Here is a 25,208-nt window from a genome sequence, read left to right as displayed (position 1 = left end):
TTTTTAGTTCCCACACCCCGGCAGATTCGGTCGCAAACCCTGGAACAGCTCATAATGGACTAGACTGGGTTCTATGTTAAAAGAGATTTTATTATTATCATTTGTATTTAAAATAAACATTGTAATTTTCTACTTTCCTCTGACCCTCTGATGTCTGTGTTGGTGTGGCCCAGGATCCTTGAACCTCTAATTCAGGGCTCTCCAACCCTGTTCCTGGAGGGTTGCTGTCCTGTAGGTTTTCACTCCAACCCTAATCTAGCATACCTGTGTCATGACGTTGGCCTCTTTGGGTATAGCAACCCCATCCCCCTCTCCCTGCCTCCCCCTTGCCTCCTTCAACTAGGCTGCTGTGGTCAGAGGTCGTAAATTCCATCACCCAATGTGGCGTGGATCTGCTTTTTTCTAAAGTATTTCTATTTACTTCGGATCTTGAATCCCTCAACTGAAGCTAGCCAGCTAACTACCTACCAGCTATCAGTTAGCAAACCATTGCTAGCGGTCATCAGCTAACCTTGAGCTTGGAAAGCTCTAGCCAGTTCGAACAATGTGACTCAAACCAGAGCATAACGGACCTATTTCTCTCCATATCCCCGGATTCCTACCGCAAACTCTGAACATTTCATCTGGATCTTCGCAACTAGCTAACCGCAATCCCGGGTGACCACTCCTGGCTAGCGTTTCCAACCCGGAGCAAGCACCAATTAGCCTGAAGCTAGCCCGGTCAGGGCTCCTGTGCTACCACCGAAGCCCACTCCTGGGCTACAATATCCGGACTCCTTCTACTGCCGGTACGGGGCACGGAACCCCGCCGATCCTCTAAGACTGGAATACCGACATTATCTGCCCGAGGATTCCAACAGGCCCCTCAGGCGCGAAGCCCACTGAAGGCCCATTCTGCTAACCTGCTAGGCCTGCTAGCTACCAAGAACTACTTGGAACCCTACTAACTCCACGACTGGTCTATCGACGTCACCGCACGAAGAGGCAAAAATAGACTTACCCCCATCACGACGTCCCCCAAAGGCTAACTTGCTAGCCCCGGTCTACTAATTGCTAGCTTGCCTGCCCTGGTCTGCTAACTGCTAGCCCCTGCTAACTGCTTGCTTGCTAACCTGGTCTGTTAACTGCTAGCTTGCCAGCCCCGGTCTGCTAACTGCTAGCTTGTTTAGCCCCGGCCTACTAACTGTTAGCATGTTAGCATCGGCCTGCTAACTGTCAGAATCGCCGTGTTCCCAGTCAGCCCAACCACTTACTGGACCCATATGTTCACTTGGCTACGCATGCCTCTCTCTAATATCAATATGCCTCATCCATTACTGTCCTGGTTAGTGATTACTGACTTATTTCACTGTAGAGCCTCTATCCCTGCTCAATATGCCTTAACCAACCATGTTGTTCCACCTCCTACATATGTGGTGACATCACCTGGTTTAAACGTCTCTAGAGACTATATCTCTCTCGTCATTACTCAATGCCTAGGTTTAACTCCAATGTACTCACATCCTACCTTATCTTTGTCTGTACACTATGCCTTGAATCTATGCTATCGTGCCCAGAAACCTGCTCCTTTTACTCTCTGTTACGAACGTGCTAAACAGCCAGTTCGTATAGCATTTAGACATACTCTTATCCTACTTCTCCTCTGTTCCTCTGGCGATGTAGAGGTTAATCCAGGTCCTGCAGTGCCTAGCTCCACTCCCCAGCTGCTCTCATTTGTTGACTTCTGTAACTGTAAAAGCCTTGATTTCGTGCATGTTAACATTAGAAGCCTACTCCCTAAGTTTGTTTTACTCACTGCTTTAGCACACTCTGCCAACCCGGATGTCTTAGTCGTGTCTGATTCCTGGCTTAGAAAAACCACCAAAAACCTTGAAATCTCCATTACTAACTATAACATTTTCCGCCAAGATAGAACTGCGAAAGGGGGCAGTGTTGCAATCTACTGCAAAGATAGCCTGCAGAGTTCTGTATTACTATCCAAGTCTGTACCCAAACAATTCAAGCTTCTTCTTCTAAAAATGAACCTTTCTAGAAACAAGTCTCTCACTGTTGCCACTTGCTATAGACCTCCCTCTGCCCCCAGCTATGCCCTCGATACCATATGTGAATTGATTTCCCCCCATCAATCTTCTGAGCTCGTGCTACAAGGTGACCTAAACTGGGACATGCTTAACACCCCATCCATCCTACACTCCATGCTTGATGCCCTCAATCTCACACAAATGATCAATGAACCTACTAGGTACAACTCCAAATCCGTAAACACGGGCACCCTCATAGATGTCATCCTAACTAACTCGCCCTCCAAATACACTCCTGCTGTTTTCAATCAAGATCTCAGCGATCACTGCCTCATTGCCTGCATCCGTAATGGGTCTGCGACCAAACGACCACCCCTCATCACTGTCAAACGCTCCCTAAAACACTTCTGCGAGCAGGCCTTTCTAATTGACCTGGCTGGGTTATCCTGGAATGACATTGACCTCATCCCATCAGTTGATGATGCCTGGCTATTCTTTAAAAGTGCCTTCCTCACCATCTTAAATAAGCATGCCCCTCTCAAAAAATGTAGAACTAGGAATAAATATAGTCCTTGGTTCACTCCAGACCTGTCTGCCCTTAACCAGCACAAAAATATCCTGTGCCGTTCTGCATCTGCATCAAATAGCCCCCGTGACATGCAACTTTTCAGGGAAGTTAGGAACAAATATATACAGGCAGTTAAGGCTAGCTAAGGCTAGCTTTTTCAAAGAGAAATTTGCATCCTGTAGTACTAACTGAAAAAGGTTCTGGGACACTGAAGTCCATGGAGAATAAGAGCACCTCCTCCCAGCTGCTCACTGCTCTGAGGCTAGGAAACACTGTCACCACCGATAAATCCACTATAATTGAGAATTTCAATAAGCATTTCTCTACGGCTGGCCATGCTTTCCACCTGGCTACCTCTACCCCGGTCAACAGCCCGGCACCCTCCACAGCAACACGCCAAAGCCCACACCATTTCTCCTTTTCCCAAATCCAGATAGCTGATGTTCTGAAAGAGATGCAAAATCTGGACCCCTACAAATCAGCCGGGCTAGACAATCTGGACCCTCTCTTTCTAAAATGATCTGCAGAAATTGTTGCAACCCCTATTACTAGCCTGTTCAACCTCTCTTTCGTATCGTCTGAGATTCCCAAAGATTCGAAAGCTGCCACGGTCATCCCCTTCTTCAAAGGGGGTGACACTCTAGACCCAAACTGCTACAGACCTATATCTATCCTACCTTGTCTTTCTAAGGTCTTCGAAAGCCAAGTTAACAAACAGATTACCGACCATTTCGAATCCCATCGTACCTTCTCCGCTATGCAATCTGGTTTCAGAGCTGGTCATGGGTGCAACTCAGCCACTGAGTTAAGGTCCTAAAAGATATCATAACCGCCATCGATAAGAGACATTACTGTGCAGCCGTATTCATTGACCTGGCCAAGGCTTTCGACTCTGTCAATCACTACATTCTTATTGGCAGACTCGACAGCCTTGGTTTCTCAAATGATTGCCTCGCCTGGTTTACCAACTACTTCTCTGATAGAGTTCAGTGTGTCAAATCGGAGGGCCTGTTGTCCGGACCTCTGGCAGTCTCTATGGGGGTGCCACAGGGTTCAACCCTCGGGCCAACTCTGTTCTCTGTATACATCAATGATGTTGCTCTTGCTGCTGGTGATTCTCTGGTACACCTCTACGCAGACGACACCATTCTGTATACTTCTGGCTCCTCCTTGGACACAGTGTTAACTAACCTCCAGACGAGCTTCAATGCCATACAACTCTCCTTCCGTGGCCTCCAACTGCTCTTAAACGCAAGTAAAACTAAATGCATGCTATTCAACCGATCACTGCCTGCACCTGCTCGCCCGTCCAGAATCACTAGTCTGGACGGCTCTGACTTAGAATACGTGGACAACTACAAATACCTAGGTGTCTGGTTAGACTGTAAACTCTCCTTCCAGACTCACATTAAGCATCTCCAATCCAAAATTAAATCTAGAATTGGCTTCCTATATCGCAACAAAGCATCCTTCACTAATGCTGCCGATCCTCGACTTCGGTGATGTCATCTATAAAATAGCCTCCAACACTCTATTCAACAAACTGGATGCAGTCTATCACAGTGCCATCCGTTTTGTCACCAAAGCCCCATACACTACCCACCATTTGGCCCTCGCTTCATACTCGTTGCCAAACCCACTGGCTACAGGTTATCTACAAGTCTCTGCTAGGTAAAGCCCCGCCTTATCTCAGCTCACTGGTCACCATAGTAGCACGTGCTCCAGCAGGTATATCTCACTGGTCACCCCAAAGCCAATTCCTCCTGTGGTCATCTTTCCTTCCAGTTCTCTGCTGCCAATGACTGGAACGAACTGCAAAAATCTCTGAAGCTGGAGACTCATATCTCCCTCACTGGCTTTAAGCACCAGCTGTCAGAGCATCTCACAGATCACTGCACCTGTACATAGCCCATCTGTAAACAGCCCATCTATCTACCTACCTCATCCCCATACAGTATTTATTTATTTATTTATCTTGCTCCTTTGCACCCCAGTATCTCTACTTGCACATTCATCGTCTGCACATCTACCATTCCAGTGTTTAATTGCTATATTGTAATTACTTCGCCACCATGGCCTATTTATTGCCCTTATCTTACCTCATTTGCACTCACTGTATATAGACTTTTTGTCTTCTTTTGTTCTACTGTTTTATTGACTATGTTTTGTTTATTCCATGTGTAACTCTGTGTTGTTTTATGTATCGAATTGCTGTGCTTTATCTTGGCCAGGTCGCAGTTGTAAATGAGAACTTGTTCACAACTAGCCTACCTGGTTAAATAAAGGTAAAATAAAAAATAAAATAAAAATAAACATGAACGAGAGTTTCCTTCCACCATATTTCTTGCACCAGTCTAGGCTCTTATCCTTTTAAATCCAAGTCACATTAGGATTGATTGATTGATAATTTAAAATGAACCAAACTTTTGTCCTGGCCCATCACCTTATGTATTTATTACTTTCCCTCAGTGGCATGAAGGGACGACACGCCCCCCCAAACTCCCATGCATAGGATACTTTCTGTCCCTAACACTTAAAAAAATAAAAACATGTTTTTATCAAAATGAAACTAAATAAAACTATTTTAAACTAATACAAATAAAAACTAATTCAATCACAAAAATATAATAAGAATCCTTACAGTTCTTGGGTACCCTATACAAAGTGTGGATATACAGTACAATGGTAACATCTTTTAGGCCAACCAATACATACAGATAACTTAAACCTGAACACAATAAACCTGAATACAATAAACCTGAATACAATAAACCTGAAACAATAAACCTGAAACAATAAACCTGAATACAATAAACCTGAAACAATAAACCTGAATACAATAAACCTGAATACAATAAACCTGAAACAATAAACCTGAATACAATAAACCTGAAACAATAAACCTGAAACAATAAACCTGAATACAATAAACCTGAAACAATAAACCTGAATACAATAAACCTGAATACAATAAACCTGAATACAATAAACCTGAACACAATAAACCTGAATACAATAAACCTGAATACAATAAACCTGAAACAATAAACCTGAAACAATAAACCTGAATACAATAAACCTGAAACAATAAACCTGAATACAATAAACCTGAATACAATAAACCTGAAACAATAAACGTGAATACAATAAACCTGAAACAATAAACCTGAAACAATAAACCTGAATACAATAAACCTGAAACAATAAACCTGAAACAATAAACCTGAAACAATAAACCTGAATACAATAAACCTGAATACAATAAACCTGAAACAATAAACCTGAATACAATAAACCTGAAACAATAAACCTGAAACAATAAAACTGAAACAATAAACCTGAATACAATAAACCTGAAACAATAAACCTGAAACAATAAACCTGAAACAATAAACCTGAATACAATAAACCTGAAACAATAAACCTGAAACAATAAACCTGAAACAATAAACCTGAAACAATAAACCTGAATACAATAAACCTGAAACAATAAACCTGAAACAATAAACCTGAAACAATAAACCTGAATACAATAAACCTGAAACAATAAACCTGAAACAATAAACCTGAATATTCCAGCAACAACCATTTTATTTACCGGTATAGATGTATAATTACAGCAATACAGAGCACACAGTGGTAAATAAATGAAGGCACTTGGGTGCAACTTGTCTGACTTTTTAGTTACAATACAGTTCAGAGGAGTATAACTTTTGACAGACCGATTGGGGTTGAGCTAGTTTCAATATATAAAATACCACCGCTACCTTGTTCTGTGGAGCATGATAACTGTACAGTATATTTCCAATAAGAAGGAAGCTTTTTTTCCCGCTCTCTTGTCTTCCTTCAGGTATATCTCATCTGGAGATGCTTCAGTCTTGACTCACACACCAACACGATGCAGGTGATCAGGCTGGATCAGAATAACTCTCAGAGTTCAGGAATGGGGATATGAGATGTTGTCCAACTTCCTTGATCCCTTTCCAAAAATGTACTCACGTCACATAGTTAAATATTGAGTAAGGCAATTAGCAACCAATGTGAGAGAAGCACTTGACACCCAAGTGCTTCCTTGTACAAGCCTGGCTCCAAATCAGGAAATACTTTTCTCAAATGCACCCTCCCTTTCCTGATACCTTGTACATACATGTAGGTGATGCAACCCAGGAAGATGTCTTGTTTTCCATAACATCAAACGCATAACTCTATTTCCCCGATGCTCCGGGAAACAACCATACATCTGGACATCATCCCTGGCCTGATTACAGGGCAAACTTGTAATGAAAGGATGCTTTCAAAAAGTGATTGAATTCATGTGGATTTACCCTTTTTATGATGTTATATTCTGTTACACAGTGGCCTATTTACATTGCCTGTACCCCAGCACATTGACTCGGTACTGGTACCCCATGCATATAGACTGTTATTATTTTATTGTGCTCTTTTTTTATTTTCCCTTTTCCTTTAGTTTATTTAGTAAATACTTTCTTAACTCTATTTCTTGAACTGCATTGTTGGTTAAGGGCTTGTATTCGGCGTATGTGACAAATAACATTTTATTTTGATTTGATGTCTACGCTTTGCAGTTGTCATCCAAAACTAGAAAACGTGAAATTATGTGAGAAATGTCTTACAAAAATGCAATTTATTGCAAAAACACAGCATTTCCGTTGATCCATCTGCTGTGTCTTGTCATGTAATGAATGTACTGCATATTTAATGAATGCCTCAACAGATCTGTGGGAATTCAATATTGTATTTCTAAAGGGATTTTTCCCACCTGTTTGTTACAGTCTTTAATTTCTAATGGGGTTTGCCAAACAATGTGTTGAAACCAAGCCAGATTCAATTAGACCTACCTCAAAAACAAGCTGGCCACAAAAATGTTATTTGTAATTCATGATAGTCTACCTGCCTGTAACACAACAGGGGCAGGTCCCTATAAGCCTGCCCAAGTTTCGTTACAGGCAGGTATAAATGGAAAAAACTCCGGAGGAAAATTTCAGAGAGGAATTGATGCTCACCTCACCTTGAGTTCAAGGTAAGAATACATACCGGGATTACTATATAATTTAAATTCGAACGTTTTTAAGAGTTTATGCCACAACACTGAAAGCTATTGAGCACATTTTATCTTTAACATTTGTTTTTTTACTTTAATCAAACAAAATATTAATATTTGTTTGTTACTCAATGAACTTAAAATTATTTAACTCAAAGTAAAATAACCTATAAGCACTTACATTTTGAATCATTTAGATAAATGGCATTTCCAAATATGATAATGAACTGCATTTATTTTACAATTATGAAGATGAAGCTGCTTCAGGATGATGAAACCAAACTGTCTCACCAGACTAAACCAAATAAGGTAAGAATTGAGATTACAGACGAAATAAATGTAGAAAATGTGCTTAAAGCAAGCGACATAAGTTTAACCCGTTTCTCCTGGATGTTCATCAAATAGTGGGAAACGAGAGCCAACAGGTGTCCGTTTTCTATACCCGTGCGTAACGTGAAGGATGGCTCAAGTCTCAAAGACATGCTGCACCACCAGGCAGTCAAGGTGCGTTTGCAGTTTATGATGCTTTGTGTGTGGCGTGGTATTGTACCGCAATTTATTTGTTTAGCTATTTTGCTCAACATTTGAAGCTGCGCCTGAATTGTAGTGTTTTCTATTTCATAAAAGATTGAACACTATAAAATAAAGCAATGGCTTTTAATTGAAACGCTCTTATTTTATTTCATATACAGAACCAACCATGCACATCAAAAGTTTGTGAAGGTTCTGTCATGACTCCGAAGGCTCTATTGCGCGGTCCCAAAGTTTCTACTCTTGAAATCCTACCTCAGGCTATCGACCTAATCAACCAATACTACAAGTCCTTCAAAATGTAAGTAATAAGTGTAATTATTCTCTAAAGACGATGACGATTATTATTATTATTCCAAATGTGTTCAACCCATTGCCTGACACCACTAAGTGTAGCATCTGTCAAATACACACTGTTGGTTAATAATGCAATATTGTTTAATGCCTTATAGGCATTTATAGTTTGTAGCCTATATTTTCTGTCGTTCATTTAAGAGCCTTTATAAACCCTTTACTGTACAAGGCCTTCGTAGATGCTTCATAAATTATGACTGTATGGGAAACTAGTTACTCCAGTTAGCCTTTATAGCCTATTGTACGAATTTGTTTAAAGATAATTTATGAAGCATCTATGTGGGCCTTACAAAAGGTTTGTAATGGAAAAATATTTGATCCCCTCTATATTGTACTATTTGTTTGTTTTCCATGATTTACACATATCCTAATTTAATCCCAAATGCATAGCCCCAAAATTGAACACCACCTCGCCAGATTGGAGGAAATTACTATGGAGATAGATTCCACAGGAACCTATCAATTGACTGTTGAGGAATTAGCGTTTGGTGCTCGGCAAGCATGGAGGAACGCCCCAAGATGCATCGGCAGGATTCAGTGGTCCAATTTACAAGTAAGAAAACATACAAGGCAGAAGAGATACATTTATGTTTCTCATTATCTATTGGGTATCAATCTCAGTATCTATTGTTGTTTGTGTTTTTCATGCATTATCATGGGCGTGTGTGTTCTATGTGTAGGTTAACCTAATTAATGATACATGTTTTTTGGATTGTTCTGCAGCTGTTTGATGCCAGAAAGTGCAAGACTACTCAGGAAATGTTCCAGTTTCTGTGCGAACACTTACAGTTTGCCACAAATGGAGGAAACCTAAGGTAAACAGAAAGAAAAGGGGCTAAATTAAATCCGCTGCGTGGAACATCCGCATTATAGCGCGATTGTAATTGAAAGGTCATTTTCTATTGAGCCATCATATGCAGCGTTAACGTGAATGAAGTCTCAACGAACACTGCAACATTGGCTTTCCATTTAAATCGGGCTATAGCGTGCATTTTAGACGCACGGATTTAATCTAGTCCTAGGTGACCGACAGCCCTACTTTCTGAGGTAGCCTAACTAATGCAGCATTCCTCGTAAAACATGAAAGGATTGGAAGTATGAGATCATAGGAGAGGGCAGAAAACACCAAGACAATCTCTTCAAAGGAAAACTCTCAACTCAGTGCAGTGGTGGAAAAGATACTCAATTGTCATACTTGAGTAAAAGTTAAGATGACTTGATATAAAATGACTCAAGTAAAAGGGAAAGTCACCAAGTAAAATACTACTTGAGTAAAAGTGTAAAAGTATTTGGTTTCAAATATACTTAAGTGTCAAAAGTAAATGGAATTACTAAAATGTAACGTTACTTAAGTATCAAAAGTAAAATTATAAATAATTTCAACTTTCTTACATTAATCAAACCAGGTGACACAATTTTATTTTGTATTTTTTATTGACAAAACTCAGACATAACCCAAGTACTTTTGGGTGTCAGGGAAAATGTATGGAGTAAAAAGTACATTATTTTCTTTAGGAATGTAGTGAAATTAAAGTATAAGTTGCCAAAAATATGAATAGTAAAGCTCAGATACCCCCAAAAGCAACTTAAGTATTTACGTATTATTTTTTACTTAAGAACTTTACACCACTGACTTTGTGTGAAGTTAGAAATGTGTCAAATGTAAACTACAGGTTTGTTCCACTAACTGTAAATCATTCACTAACTGTAAGTTGCTCTGGATAAGAGTGTCTCCTAAAATACAAAAATGTACAATTGTAAAATACATTCTGCTAATACACCTGTATCACATGTTATTTCTTGCCCTTCACTTGAACCTTCAACCCTTTATTCCGTGAGGGCAATACTGTAGGTCAGGGGTCCTCAATTACATTTCAGCCATAGGCTGATTTTTCCTTGAGCGGATGGTCGGGGGGCCAGAACATAGTTATAAATCATTTGTACTCTGCATATTGACTGTAAGAATCCCAAACAGATATAGTATTTGAGAAAAACAGAATAATTTCAAACCTTGATTACATTGGGATACGATCACATATGCCTCTCTATTTATGCATTAAGCTGATTTGAGCTGATTTCCTAGTGACTGTGTTAGTTTTTTATGTCAACAACAAAAATGATTAGGCTATTTATACATTTCTTCCTCAGAAAACAAATAAAATTGCCCATGGGCTGCATATTGGGGAACCTGTTACATTCTGACCTTAGTTCCTTTGTTTTATCTTTTGTTTTAGTATGGTCAGGGCGTGAGTTGGGTGGGTTGTCTATGTTCATTCAGGCAGCTGTCATTCGTTGTCCCTGATTGAGAACCATATTTAGGTAGCCTGTTTTCCATTGTGTTTTGTGGGTGGTTATTTTCTGTTTAGTGTTGTGTTGCACCTTACAGGACTGTTCGTTGTTTGTTTTGTTTTCAGTGTTCATTCAAATATTTAAAATATGAACACTTACCACCCTGCACCTTGGTCCTCTTCTCCTTCCCCAGACGACAAGCATTACAGAACCCTGCTATAGGTCATTCACTTTGTTTAGGGACAGTTTTTCAAGGTCCTTCCATGAGTATTTTAGTTTGTCCATATGTTATTACAGATCTTCTTCTTGTGTCTTATTTATTTCAGGTCTGCGATTACCGTCTTTCCTCCGAGAAAGGAAGACGGGCATGATTTCCGGGTGTGGAACAGCCAGTTGTTGAAGTATGCAGGTTACCAGATGCCTGATGGCAGTATCCAGGGAGACCCATCCAGTGTAGAATTCACTAAGGTACTATATCTAGTAGCTATAGCCACCATGCTCTACCCCAGCTATTTCAATAACGTCCATTCAAACATCTAAGATAGAGCTCAGATACTGTATGTGTTCATTTGAAAAGATACATTTTTAAAAGTTAGTTACTTTTGTCCTGTGTTCTTAAAGATCTGTATCCAGCTTGGATGGAAACCTCAATACGGCCTCTTCGATGTGTTGCCACTAGTCCTGCAGGTCAACGGGGAGGACCCAGACCTTTATGAAATCCCTCCACACCTGATCCTGGAGGTTTCCATGGAACACCCCCAGTGAGTGACTTGTTTGGTTTCTATTGGATGGTTATCTAAACACACTTTTGAGAACAAATACAAGGTCAAGCCTGCAGAGTTATCATAGCTATTCCACTACATACAATGACTTTCATTGGTAAAGAGATGTTGCTTGGTTATGATACCACTACATAGCAGTTATGTTATGACACGTGTGTATGCAAATCCGTTTGATTCCATACTAGATTTGCCATTGATTGCATTCATCAGAGATACATAGGATTCAGACCATCACGCCTCCATAGCCATGGTGATGTTTTTAAGTAGTAGTTATCTAATTAAGTCAATGTGTTATGTAGCTGCCTGGGTAAATTCAAACCATTGCCCACAGTTGCTCAAGAGCTTGAATTATAAAATGGTTGTTTTTAAATCAGCCGTCTGGAGCTCTTGAGGAACGGAGCTGAATGGGAGAGAGTGAAGAGCTCTATAGAACTTGTCTGCAAGGCAACATTCCTTTATCCAAATAGTTTCCCAAAGCCAGCTCTAGGAGGGCCCAATGACCTGTACCATTTTCTTTTATTTCAATGTCTAACCACTCCAAAGTGGTCCTTCATTCGTTTCACTGGACACAATACTGAATTGAGTGAAGTGTCTCAAGCACCTTTGGTAGAGTGAGCACAACTGTGCGTATGTAACTCATTGTGCTCATTGTGTATGAAAAAGATGTCACAATGAGGACTGAATGATTCACTACAGAAACTAACCACATCTATCCTAGTGGTGGTGTTTTTGGGCATGTTCTTTTATATATTATTATCAGATATATTGTGTTGCTCTTTTGTCATTAGGCATAAGTGGTTCCAAGACCTAGGACTGAAGTGGTATGCTCTGCCTGCGGTGTCCAACATGCTGATGGAGATTGGTGGACTTGAATTCCCAGCCTGTCCCTTTAATGGCTGGTACATGGGCACTGAGATTGGCGTGAGGGATTTCTGTGACTATCAGCGTTATAACATCTTGGAGGTAAGACTCACTTTCATAGGTAATCACCATGGCTACAGCACAGGGTTGTGCTCATCAGGATTAGTATATGTTTTGAAATGGAGGAGGAAACCTCATCAGCAATAACCAAAAATCTAATTTTCTGTTTAAAAATGTTTTCTTGTTTCACGCTTCTGCATCACATTTCTGGCTGACTTGACAATGATGCAATGGATGAGAATGTTTTGGCTTCCTGTCCGTACAGGAAGTGGGTCGCAGGATGGGCCTGGAGACACACAAGCTGTCCTCACTGTGGAAGGACCAGGCCTTGGTGACCATCAATGTTGCAGTCATATACAGTTTCCAGGTAACCTTCACATATACAGGGCCAATCCAAAGGCATATTATTCTATTTTCTCATCTTATTCAACTGTTACCATGCGCCTGCCTACAAAAAAGATAGCTCAGATGTACGAGTGCCTGTTGAATGATGTTATTACCAGTAGAAATCCCAAGTTATGTTCTTGTTGCTGTTTTGTTACATTTTTTTTAAATACCTACAATTTTCGAATCAAATCAAATCCATTTTAATTTGTCACATGCGCCGAATACAACAGGTACAATTGTAGACTTACAGTGAAACGCTTACTTACAAGCCCTTAAACAACAATGCAGTTTTAAGAAAAAAATATGTGTTAAGAAAGTATTTCATAGATAAACTGAAGTAAACAATAAATAAATACAAATAAAAATGAAAAAAAGACAAAAATAGAAAAATAACCAATAATTAAAGAGCAAAACTAAAATAACAGTAGCGAGGCAATATACAGGGGTACTGGTACAGACTTAAAGTGCGGGGGCACAGGTTAGTTGAAGTAATTGAGGTAATATGTACATGTAGGTAGAGGTAAAGTGACTATGCATAGATAATTAAACAGAGTAGCAGCAGTGTAAAAATCGGGGGTCAATGCAAATAGTCCGGGTTGTCATTTGGTTATCTGTTCAGGAGTGGGGTAGAAGCTGTTAAGAAGCAGTTTGGACCTAGACTTTGCGCTCCGGTACCACTTGCCGTGCAGTAGCAGAGAACATTTTACGACTAGAGTGGCTGGAGTCTTTGGAAATGTTTAGGACCTTCCTCTGACACCGCCTGGTATAGGGTTCCTGGATGGCAGGACGCTTGGCCTCAGTTATGTACTGGGCCATACGCACTACCCTCTGTAGTGCCTTGCGGTCGGAGACCGAGCAGTTGCCATACCAGGCAGTGATGCAACCATTCAGGATGCTATCGATGGTGCAGCTGTAGAACTTTTTGAGGATCTGAGGACCTATGCCAAATCACTTCAGTCTCCTGAGGGGCAATAGGCATTGTAGTGCCCTCTTCATGACTGTCTTGGTGTGTTTGGACCATGACAGTTCGTTGGTGATGTGGACGCCAAGGAACTTGAAGCTCTCAACCTGCTCTACTACAGCCCCGTCGGTGAGAATGGGGGTGTTCTCTGTTCTCCTTTTCCTGTAGTCCACAATCATCTCCTTTGTCTTGATCATGTTGAGGGAGAGGTTGTTATCCTGGCACCACACGTCCAGGATAACAACCACTGTTGTGTCGTCAGCAAACTTAATGATGGCTTTGGGGTCGAGCTTGGCCATGCAGTCATGGGTGAACAGGGAGTACAGGAGGGGACTGAGCACGCACCCCTGAGGGGCCCCCATGTTATGGATCAGCGTGGAAGATGTGTTGTTACCTACCTTTACCACCTGTGTGTAGGCAGCCCATCAGGAAGTCCAAGATCCAGTTGCAAAGGGAAGTGTTTAGTCCCAGGGTCCTTAGCTTAGTGATGAGCTTTGTAGGCACTATGTTGTTGAATGCTGAGCTGTAGTCAATGAACAGCATTCTCACGTAGGTCTTCTTTTTGTCCAGGTGGGAAGGGCAGTGTGAATTGCAATAGAGATTGCGTCATCTGTGGATCTGTTGGGGCAGTATGCAAATTGGAGTGGGTCTAGGGTGTCTGGGATAATGGTGTTGATGTGAGCCATGACCAGCCTTTCAAAGCACTTCATGACTACAGACGTGAGTGCTGCGGGTCAGTAGTCATTTAGGCTGGTTACCTTGGTGTTCTTGGGCACAGGGACTATGGTGGTCTGTTTGAAACATGTTGGTATTACAGACTCGGTCAGGGACAGGTTGAAAATGTCAGTAAAGACACTTACCAGCTGGTTTAACACATGCTCAGAGTACACGTCCTGGTAATCCGTCTGGCCCTGCGGCCTTGTGAATGTTGACCTTTTTAGAGGTCTTACATCGGCAACAGAAGGCGTGATCAGAAAGACGTCCGGAACAGCTGTTGCTCTCATGAATGCTTCAGTGTTGCTTGCCTCGAATCGCGAATCAAAGTCATTCAGCTCATCTGGTAGGCTTGCGTCACTGGGCAGCTCATGGCTGTGCTTTCCGTTGTAGTCCGTAATAGTTTGCAAGCCCTGCCACTTCCGACGAGCATCGGCACCGGTGTAGTAGGATTCAATCTTATTCCTGTATTGACACTTTGCCTGTTTGTTGGAGGGCATAGCGGGATTTCTTCTAAGCGTCTGGGTTCGAAAGCGGCAGCTCTACCCTTTAGCTCAGTGAGGATGTTGCCTGTAATCCATGGCTTCTGGTTGGGTTATGTACATATGGTCACTGTAGGGATGACATCATCCATGCATTTATTGATGAAGCCAGTGACTGATGTGGTGTACTCCTCAATGCCATTGGAAGAATCCCAGAACATATTCCAGTCTGTGCTAGCGAAACAGTCCTGTAGCATAGCATCTGCGTCATCTGACCACTTCCGTATTGAGCGAGTCACTGGTACTACCTGCTTTAGTTTTTGCTTGTAAGCAGGAATCAGGAAGATAGAGTTCTGGTCAGATTTGCTAATGGAGGGTGAGGGAGAGCTTTGTACACGTCTCTGTGTGTGGAGTAAAGGTGGTCTAGAATTGTTTCTCTCTGGTTGCACATGTAACATGCTGGGAGAACTTACATAAAACTGATTTAAGTTTCCCTGCATTAAAGTATTAATGCTATTTTGCCAAAGGATGCTACACTACAATGACAATGGTTCAGCCGTCATCTGGAGTTTTCCTTGAGATAAATGCACTCCTTTTGTCTCATTACTGTACACTGCAGAAGAACAAGGTAACCATCACAGACCACCACTCTGCAGCCGAGTCCTTCATGAAGCACTTGGAGACAGAGTTCCGGCTGCGCGGCGGCTGCCCTGCAGACTGGGCCTGGCTGGTTCCTCCCATGTCTGGCTCTCTCACCCCCATCTTCCACCAGGAGATGGTCAACTACATCCTCTCTCCCTTCTTCTACTACCAGGTAGGTTCTGAGACACCATCCTGTATTGTGCATGCTATATAATTCATCTGGTTAAGGTTCACCTTACAGAATTACAGGACAGTTGCTATAGGATCGTCTGTGACTGTTGTTGTTGTTCAAAGCCTGACCCCTGGATGACCCATGTCTGGAGAAATGGAGAGATGTGCCTGAAGAAGCAACAGATCAGCTTCAAAGCGGTGGCCAGGTAATCTTCCATGGACTATGACAACCATATCTGTGATGATTTATAAACACATTCATGATGAGTTATAAATTATAGTGCAGTCCTAATCATATCATTGACATAGCTATACAGTGCCTTGCAAAAGTATTCATCCCCCTTGGCATTTTTCCTATTTGTATTACCTTTATTTAACTAGGCAAGTCAGTTAGAACAAATTCTTATTTTCAATGACGGCCTAGTGGGTTAACTGCCTGTTCAGGGGCAGAACGACAGATTTTTACCTTGTCAGCTCGGGGATTTGAACTTGCAACCATTTGGTTACTAGTCCAACACACTAACCACTAGGCTACCCTGCCGCTCCCTTTTGATGCATTGCACCTGTAATTTCAATTTATTTTTATTTTGTATTTCATGTAATGGACAAACGCAAAATAGTCAAAATTGGCGAAATGAAAATATAACTTTTTCAAAAATGCAAAAAATAAATAAATATATGAAAAGTGGTGCGTGCATATGTATTCCCCCCTTTGCTATGAAGTCCTTAAATAACATCTGGTGCAACCAATTACCTTCAGAAGTCACATAATTACTTAAATAAAGTCCACCTGTGTGTAATCTAAGTGTCACATGATCTGTCAGATGATCTCAGTATACATACACCTGTTCTAAAAGGCCCCAGAGTTTGCAACACCACTAAGCAAGCGGCACCATGAAGACCAAGGCACTCTCCAAACAGGTCAGGGACAATATTGTGGACAGATCAGGGTTGGGTAGTACAGATCAGGGTTGGGTTATAAAACAATAGCCTAAACTTTGAACATCACATCAAGCACCATTAAATCCATTATTAAAAAATGGAAAGAATATGGCACCACAACAAACCTGCCAAGAGGGCCTCCCACCAAAACTCACGAACCAGGCAAGGAGGGTATTAATCAGAGAGGCAACAAAGAGACCAAAGATAACCCTGAAGGAGCTGCAATGCTCCACAGCGGAGATTGGAGTATCTGTCCATAGGACCACTTTAAGCCGTACACTCCACAGAGCTGGGCTTTACGGAAGAGTGGCCAGAAAAAAGCCATTGCTTAAAGAAAAAATAAAAGGCATGTGGGAGACTCCCCAAACATATGGAAGAAGGTACTCTGGTCAGATGAGACTAAAATTGAGCTTTTTTGCCATCAAGGAAAATGCTGTCTGGCACAAACCCATGGTGGTGGCAGCATCATGTTGTGCGGATGTTTTTCGGCGGAAGGGACTGGGAAATTGGTCAGAATTGAAGTAATGATGGATGGCGCTAAATACAGGAAAATCCTTGAGTAAAACCTGTTTCAGTCTTCCAGAGATTTGAGACTGGGATGGAGGTTCACCTTCCAGCAGGACAATGACCCTAAGCACACTGCTAAAGCAACACTTGAGTGGTTTAAGGGGAAACATTTAAATGTCTTGGAATGGCCCAGTCAAAGCCCAAACCTCAATCCAATTGAAAAGCTGTGGTATGACTTAAAGATTGCTGTACACCAGCGGAACCCATCCAACTTGGAGGAGCTGGAGCAGTTTTGCCTTGAAGAATGGGCAAAAATCCCAGTGGCTAGATGTGCCAAGCTTATAGAGACATACCCCAAGAGACTTGCAACTGTAATTGCTGCAAAAGGTGGCTCTACAAAGTATTGACTTATTTCTTGTTTGTTTCACAATAAATATTTTGCATCTTCAAATAGGTTGTGTAAATCAAATTATACAAACCTTCCCAAAATCTATTTTAAATCCAGGTTGTAAGGCAACAAAAAAGGAAAAATGCCAAGGGGGGTGAAAACTTTCGCCAGCCATTGTAAATGCACATAATGGTTGAGGTTGAGCTAAGCCATGCTCATAATGCATTACAAAGTATTATCATTCATGTCTGGTTCCTTCCTATAGGGCGGCGCTCTTTTCTTCCACCCTCATGAGCAGAGTGCTAGCTAAAAGGGTGCGTTGCACTGTTCTGTACGCTACTGAAACAGGGAAATCACAGACATTGGCCCAGAGACTGAACTCCATGCTAAACGGTGCCTTCAACTCCAGGGTAGGAGATCTATCTCATATATATTAAGGCTGATAGAGGGCTTACTGCCTCAGTCTAATGTGCTTCAGGGCATTTGTGTGTGTTAACCACTGTGAATAAATGTAAAACTCTAGTTTAATTGGAATCTATATGTATGTGAGGACTATATTGAGCTCAGTAAGAGTTAATTTGCAGAACACATAACGGGGAGTTAGCAAGTAGATGTGCTTGTATAATGTATAATGCTTGTATAATGTACAATAATGTACAATCTGATGTCTTAAGTCACTAATGTCCTCAAAATTGCCCAGAATGTTTACAAAGTTAACTAAAGCTGCTCTGTATATCTTTAAAGTTGCTCTGTATGGAGGACTATAACTTCAGTGACATGGAACAGGAGAGCCTTCTGGTTGTGGTAACTAGCACCTTTGGGAATGGAGACTCCCCTGGAAATGGAGAGGTGTGTTTTTGTGTTTCTGTATTTTGAAGATATTAACAAGTATTTTCCCCCACATTTATAAAATGTAATGTCTCAATATTCAACACATGTTAATATTTCTTTCTCTAGAGTTTTAAGAAACAGCTTTTCTCCTTGCAGTATCTCAGGAACAAGTTAAGGTAAGTAGTATCTCAAGCATTTCTCTCTGCATTGTCCTCTCCATATTGGGCTGTACATGTAGAGTGCCTTTGGAATCAGACCCCCTTGACTTTTTCCACATTTTGTTACGTTCTAGCCTTATTCTAAATTATTTATATATTTTTTAATCCTCAGCAATCTACGTACAATACCCAATAATGACTAAGAAAAAACAGGTTTTAAGACTTTTTTGCAACAACAAAAAAAGAAATGCAGAAATAACTTGTTTACATAAGTATTCAGACCCTTTGTTATGAGACTTGAAATTGAGGTCATGTGCATCCTGTTTCCATTGATCATCCATGGAGTTCACCTGTGGTAAAATCAATTGTTTGGACATGATTTGGAAAGGCACACACATGTCAATATAAGGTTCCACAGTTGACAGTGCATGTCAAAGCAAAAACCAAGCCATGAGGTCGGAGGAATTGTCCGTAGAGCTCCGAGACAGGATTGTGTCGAGGTACAGTTCTGGGGAAGGGTACCAAAACATTTTGGCAGCATTGAAGGTCCCCAAGAACACAGTGGCCTCCATCATTCTTAAATGGAAGAAGTTTGGAACCACCAATACTCTTCCTAGAGCTGGCCGCCCGGCTGAACTGAGCAATCAGGGGAGAAGGGCCTTGGTCAGGGTGGTGACTAAGAACCCGATGATCACTCTGACAGAGCTCTAGAATTTCTCTGTGGAGATGGGAGAACCTTCCAGAAGGACAACCATCTCTGCAGCTAAAGACTCAGACCATGAGAAACAAGATTATCTGGTCTGATGAAACCAAGATTCAACTCTTTGGCCTGAATGCCAAGCGTCACGTCAGAAGGAAACCTGGCACCATTCCTACGGTGAAGCATGGTGGTGGCAGCATCATGCTGTAGGGGTGTTTTTCAGCAGCAGGAACTGGGAGACTAGTCAGGGTCGAGGGAAAGATGAACAGAGCAAAGAACAGAGAGATCCTTGATGAAAACCTGCTCCAGAGCGCTCAAGACCTCAGACTGGGGAAAAGTTAACCTTCCAATATTACAATGACCCTAAGCACACAGCCACGACAACGCAGGACTGGCTTCGGGACAAGTCTCTGAATGTTCTTGAGTGGCCCAGCCAGAGTTAGAACCCGATTGAACATCTCTGGAGAGACCTGAAAACAGCTATGCAGCAACGCGACCCATCCAACCTGACCGAGCTTGGGAGGATCTACAGAGAAGAATGGGAGAAACTCCCCAAATACAGGTGTGCCAAGATTGAAGCATCATACCCAAGAAGACTCAAGGTTGTAATTGCTATCAAAGGTGCTTCAACAAAGTACTGAGTAAAGGGTCTGAATACTTATGTAAATGTGATAAATTAGCACAAAAAAATAAACCGTTTTTGCTTTGTCATTATGGAGTATTGCGTGTAGATAGTTTTTTCCCCCCCTCTATTTAATCATTTTAGAATAAGGCTGTAACCTAACAAAATGTGGAAAAAGTCAAGGGGACTGAATACTTTCTGAAGGCACGTACATACCTTTAAGATGTACTAATTTGATGAAGTTGCAGTTTCTCAGACACCTCTTTAGTTTTGAAACTGGTCTTATCTCCCCTCTCCTCCCCCAGGTACTGTGTGTTTGGGCTGGGCTCGAGGATGTACCCACAGTTCTGTGCTTTCGCCCATGCCGTGGATGCCAAGCTGGAGGAGCTCGGGGCAGAGCGGGTGACCCCCACTGGAGAGGGGGATGAACTGAACGGACAGGAGGAGGCCTTCTCTGCCTGGGCTCTCACCGCTCTCAAGGTAGGCAGACAAGGAAGGATGTCACACTCTTAAAAGTGGATCTTAGCTATGTGTCGACGATCCTGTTTGCAGTATATTTTATAGCATACATATTAACATACTCCTGGTATGTCTACTACAGTATATGCTCAAGTATCATTACAAAAAAGACCTGTTATGATCTTTACTCTCACAAGCATTTGCATATCATATTGATCTACGTAGTGTTTTGAATCATTGAGCCTAAGGACCCTTTCTCTGCTTCCAGGATGCTTATAAGGAGTTCAAGATCCAGGGACAGCTGAGTCTGCAGCTCCCTGGGGCAGAGCGATTCTGCGAGGCCTGGGACCCACTGAGACACCGCGTAGCAGAGGAGAGCTGCCCCCAGGACCGCATCACAGGTACTACACATGGACCAGGGGATGGACATTTGACAAGGGACTGGTGTAGCAATATAAAGCATTATAAACTAGTCTTGTATTTCAGTCAGCCAGTTGTATGTGATGATTTTCATTGTCTCTTTTACAGCACTTTCAGCCATTCACTCTAAAACTGTCTTCCCTATGAAACTGAAGAGCAAACATAATCTACAGAGCCCCCATTCAAGGTTCAGTTCTTGTCATCTAGCATGTTATTATTGCAATTCTTTCAATGTTTTTGACAGGACTCAATTTTGACAGGGTTTAAATTAGCATTGTCATTCTTGTTTCTAGCCGGTCCACCATTTTGGTGGAGTTGGAGAGGGAGAGAAGTGCAGAGGTCATGAACTTTGCTCCAGGAGACCATGTTGGTGTTTTCCCAGGGAATCTCCCTCAACTGGTGGCTGGCATCCTAAAGTTCCTTCCCCATACGCCCCCAACAAACCAGTGCCTACGACTGGAATACCGTTCTGACACCTGCCGAGGTACAACACTATTCATTAATAATGGTGCTGATTGAGGTAACCACGGTAAAATCCAAGTTTTGTGAGGAAGACACGTCTTCGAAAGATTGCCGCTATTAAGATTACTCTGCATTTCTATTTCCCAAAAGATGATGAGAAAAACTGGCAGACTGTTGGACGCATCCCAGCATGCCCTTTGTCTCAGGCACTCACCTACTTCCTGGATGTGACCACGCCCCCCTCTCAGAACCTCCTCCACAAGCTCTCTCAGTTGGCGAAACAGGAAGGGCACCGACAGCGTCTACTGACCTTGGCAAAGGTAACTTCTGTTTGTCTCCAGGACTAGTGTTCATTATTGTCTTTGAAATAAAAATGAAATATATCATGAAAGAAGAGGTTTTGACATACTACCTATTGGAATTGAAGAAAATGTCAAAATCATTGTGTAAGCCTATGCACTTTCCAAAAAATTATATCAACAGATATTTTGCAAGTTATTTAGCTTCTGTCTTCATTTGCCGTCAGGACTCTCAGGAGTACACGACCTGGAAGATGTTCCGTGTTCCCAACTTCCTGGAAGTCCTGGAGGAGTTCCCGTCTTTAGAACTCTCTGCAGCCTTCCTCCTCAGCCAGCTACCTCTGCTCAAGCCCCGCCTCTACTCCATCAGCTCCTCCCCTCAGCTCCACCCCAACGAGCTACATCTCACTCTGACAGTGCTCAACTATCACACACAAGGTACAGAACATTAGATTTGACATTTTTTTTTACATTCAGTAAACACTCTCATCCAAGGTACAGGACAGGGCAAATCAACTTAGAAATGACAATACAGCAGTTATCAAATGCTTTGAAAGGAATTTGAACTGCTATCTCTTGGTTGGGAATGTAACTGTACTGTATTTTTCTGTAATGGTCTTACACTAGATGGACAGGGTCCTCTTCACCACGGGGTCTGCAGCACCTGGCTGGATACCATCAAGAAAGGAGACCTGGTACCATGTTTTATCTACAGGTATAGAACATATTGTAACATACTGTATGTCACTAGGCTGGTACACTCTTCAATTGCACAAAATGCTAGGTTGTAGCCTATCCCCAGTCAAATTAATTGAGATTATTATTTAAAGTGAAGCTAACTGATTATGTGTTATTGTTTACAGTTCAGGTGGGTTCCACCTCCCAGCAGAGCCCAGCACTCCAGTCATTCTGGTGGGGGCTGGCAGTGGCATCGCGCCCTTCAGAAGCTTCTGGCAACAACGGCTACACGACATGAAACACCCAGGTAGTGTGTGTGCCTGTCTGTCTGTGTGTGCCTGTCTGTGTGCCTGTCTGTGTGCCTGTCTGTGTGCCTGTCTGTGTGTCTGTTGATACAAGCTCTCTGACCTTAAAGGCTACGGTTTTGTCTTGACAGAGTTCTCTGAAAGTCCTATGAGCCTGGTGTTTGGCTGCCAGAGTTCGGAGACTGACCATTTATACAAAGAGGAGACACTGGAGATGAGAAGGCGAGGGGTCCTGAAGAGTGTTACCAACGCATATTCCCGCCAGCCAGGTCTCCCAAAGGTACTGTTGCATCATTTTGAAACAAATCATGTACTGAGTGAGCGTTTGAAAAGCTTGATTGAATCAGATTGGCTTGAGATTCAATGGAAGATTGAAGCTTAAAATTGTTCCTATTTCCCTGTACTGTGCCTCCTATTCCTAACTTTTAGCCTCTGTGTGTGAGCAGGTCTATGTCCAGGATGTCCTGAGGGAGAGGATGGCAGAGGAGGTGCTGAGTGTGTTGCACCAGAAGGAGGGTCACTTCTATGTGTGTGGGGGTGTGAACATGGCCCAGGGAGTTACTCTAGCAGTACAGGAGATTCTGAGCAGCCAGCTTGGCATCACCCTCACCCAGGCAGGAGAATACCTGACCCAACTAAAGGTTGGTTCACTTTCCTCTCAATCATTAATATGAAAACTAATATGAATGCCATGATGCCTCTTAATCTAGTTCCAATACTGTAGTAAGTGGACAGTGTTTTACCATGCTTTTATGGTTTCTTTCTTTATTTGCAGATCCAGAAGAGGTACCATGAGGACATTTTCGGAGCCCAGTTTCAGAAGTGAGGTGGTCGGGCTCTGCTGGCTTGTCGGAATAAACTCAATGGACGGAGAAAGATCTAGACATAACATGGATTTTTCGCTATTCCTGTGATGCCCTGTTTTTGTTTTTGGTGATAGATTAGGATTGTCACTTTGGAAAATGTTTGTAGCTGTTGGTGGTCCCAAGCATACCACCTAGCCATCCTTTGGCCCTCTGCCTGAAAAATGTCACTTTAAGTATATTTCAAAGAGATGATTATAACATTTATATTCACATGATGACATTAAAGATTGATTACAGATGCATAGGTTTTAAGTCTATGTAGTGTTTGTACAATATAACGGAATGTGGGATTGTTGAATCTGTATTATGAAAATGTTTACTATGCTTGTAATCAGAATGTGATTTACATGTTGTGAACATTAATTTAAAAAAAATCACATTACATAATCATTGTAGTCAGAGGTGATTTTACCCCTTCACTTTTCCACATTTTGTTACTGTTATGGGATTTTTGTGAAAAATGACTAAATTATGTATAAATTTAGCTTAGAATTATAACTAAACAGAATACTACTCTGTTACTGTATGAATGTATGAATCTTATTATAATCATAATACTGAAAATAAGGTGTAGTTTTAGTCAAGAATTAGAACAAGGACTTTCTGTTCCTTGTTAGAAACGAATGGAGCTATCGTCAGACCGGCTGGAATACTGTGTTTCTTACAGGACATTCTGTCTCTACCCAGGGAGGGAAGAGACCTTGGGCTTGTAGTAGATTGTTTAACAGGTGGCAGACAATGTGAGAAGGCTTGTGAACTATATTGCCATTGTATCTGAGAGGAGGAGAGACATTTATGACAAAACGTGAGGTATATAGACCAATGTACATGGTATTATGACCACAACGTTCCCGTGAATAAACATTTAACTATTGTACTATTGTAGACTGGGCCTCTGTCTGTCTTCATTTCTATCAGTATCCTACAAATCCTGATATAACAGACGGAGTAGTTTCATTGAATTGGTTAATGAACACATAGTTACTAAATTCATCTAACAGTTACATTACAGACTTATTCTAAAATGTATTAAATAATAAAACTCCTCAGCAATCTACAGCACACACAATACCCCATAATGACAAAGCAAAAACAGGCTTTTAGAAATGTTGGCAAATTTATGCTAAATAAAAAACAGAAATACCTTATTTACATAAGTATTCAGACCCTTTCTATGAGACTTGAGATTGAGCTCAGGTGCATCCTGTTTCCATTGATCATCCTTGAGATGTTTCAATTGATTGGATATGATTTGAAAAGCACTCACCTGTCTATATAAGGTCCCACAGTTGACAGTTCATATTAGAGCAAAAACCAGGCCTTGGGGTCGAAGGAAGTGTCAGTTGTGCTCCGAGACAGGGTTGCAGAGATTGTTGTCCTTCTGGCAGGTTCTCCCATTTCCACAGAGTAACTATAGAGCTCTGGGAGAGTGACCATAGGAATCTTGGAAACCAGCCTGGCCAAAGCCCTTCTCTCCTGATTGATCAGTTTAGCCAGGCGGCAAGCTCTAGGAAGAGTATTGGTGGTTCCAAACTTCTTCCATTTAAGAATCATGGAGACCAGACCACTGTGTTCTTGGGGACTTTCAATGCTGCAGAAATGCTTTGGGACCCTTCCCCAGATCTGTGCCTCGACACAATCCCACCAATCAGGCCTTTATGGTAGAGTGGCCAGACGAAAGCCAAT

General features: G+C 41.8%; 1 protein-coding gene across 3 annotated transcripts; it reads left to right on the top strand.

Moving 5' to 3' along the window:
- Positions 1–260: 260 nt before the first annotated feature.
- Positions 261–24,407, top strand: nos2 (inducible nitric oxide synthase). Of its 3 annotated transcripts, NM_001124359.1 has the most exon segments (28): positions 261–984; positions 6,440–6,493; positions 7,525–7,630; positions 7,904–7,960; positions 8,057–8,155; positions 8,344–8,483; positions 8,927–9,089; positions 9,260–9,351; positions 11,152–11,293; positions 11,447–11,586; positions 12,396–12,570; positions 12,794–12,895; positions 15,692–15,886; positions 16,009–16,091; positions 17,988–18,132; positions 18,467–18,571; positions 18,680–18,729; positions 20,339–20,513; positions 20,761–20,893; positions 21,021–21,099; positions 21,206–21,396; positions 21,525–21,694; positions 21,901–22,111; positions 22,301–22,388; positions 22,537–22,658; positions 22,788–22,936; positions 23,103–23,297; positions 23,432–24,407. In NM_001124359.1, coding segments are annotated over 25 exon segments (3,252 nt in total). In that variant the 5' UTR covers positions 261–984; positions 6,440–6,493; positions 7,525–7,630; the 3' UTR covers positions 23,483–24,407.
- Positions 24,408–25,208: the final 801 nt, after the last annotated feature.

The sequence above is a fragment of the Oncorhynchus mykiss genome, chromosome 24, assembly GCF_057628025.1.
Source record: "Oncorhynchus mykiss isolate SJ-2025 chromosome 24, ASM5762802v1, whole genome shotgun sequence".
NCBI classification, from domain to species: domain Eukaryota; kingdom Metazoa; phylum Chordata; class Actinopteri; order Salmoniformes; family Salmonidae; genus Oncorhynchus; species Oncorhynchus mykiss.
This window is presented reverse-complemented; position numbering and strand designations above follow the sequence as displayed.

Bases quoted from the DNA above. Each gene is read 5' to 3' on its own strand.
- nos2 (XM_090218056.1), top strand. From the start codon at position 7,853: ATGGCATTTCCAAATATGATAATGAACTGCATTTATTTTACAATTATG. The intron at 9,352-11,151 runs GTAAACAGAAAG...TATTTATTTCAG, and splicing joins ACAAATGGAGGAAACCTAAG to GTCTGCGATTACCGTCTTTC. The intron at 18,730-20,338 runs GTAAGTAGTATC...CTCCTCCCCCAG, and splicing joins TATCTCAGGAACAAGTTAAG to GTACTGTGTGTTTGGGCTGG.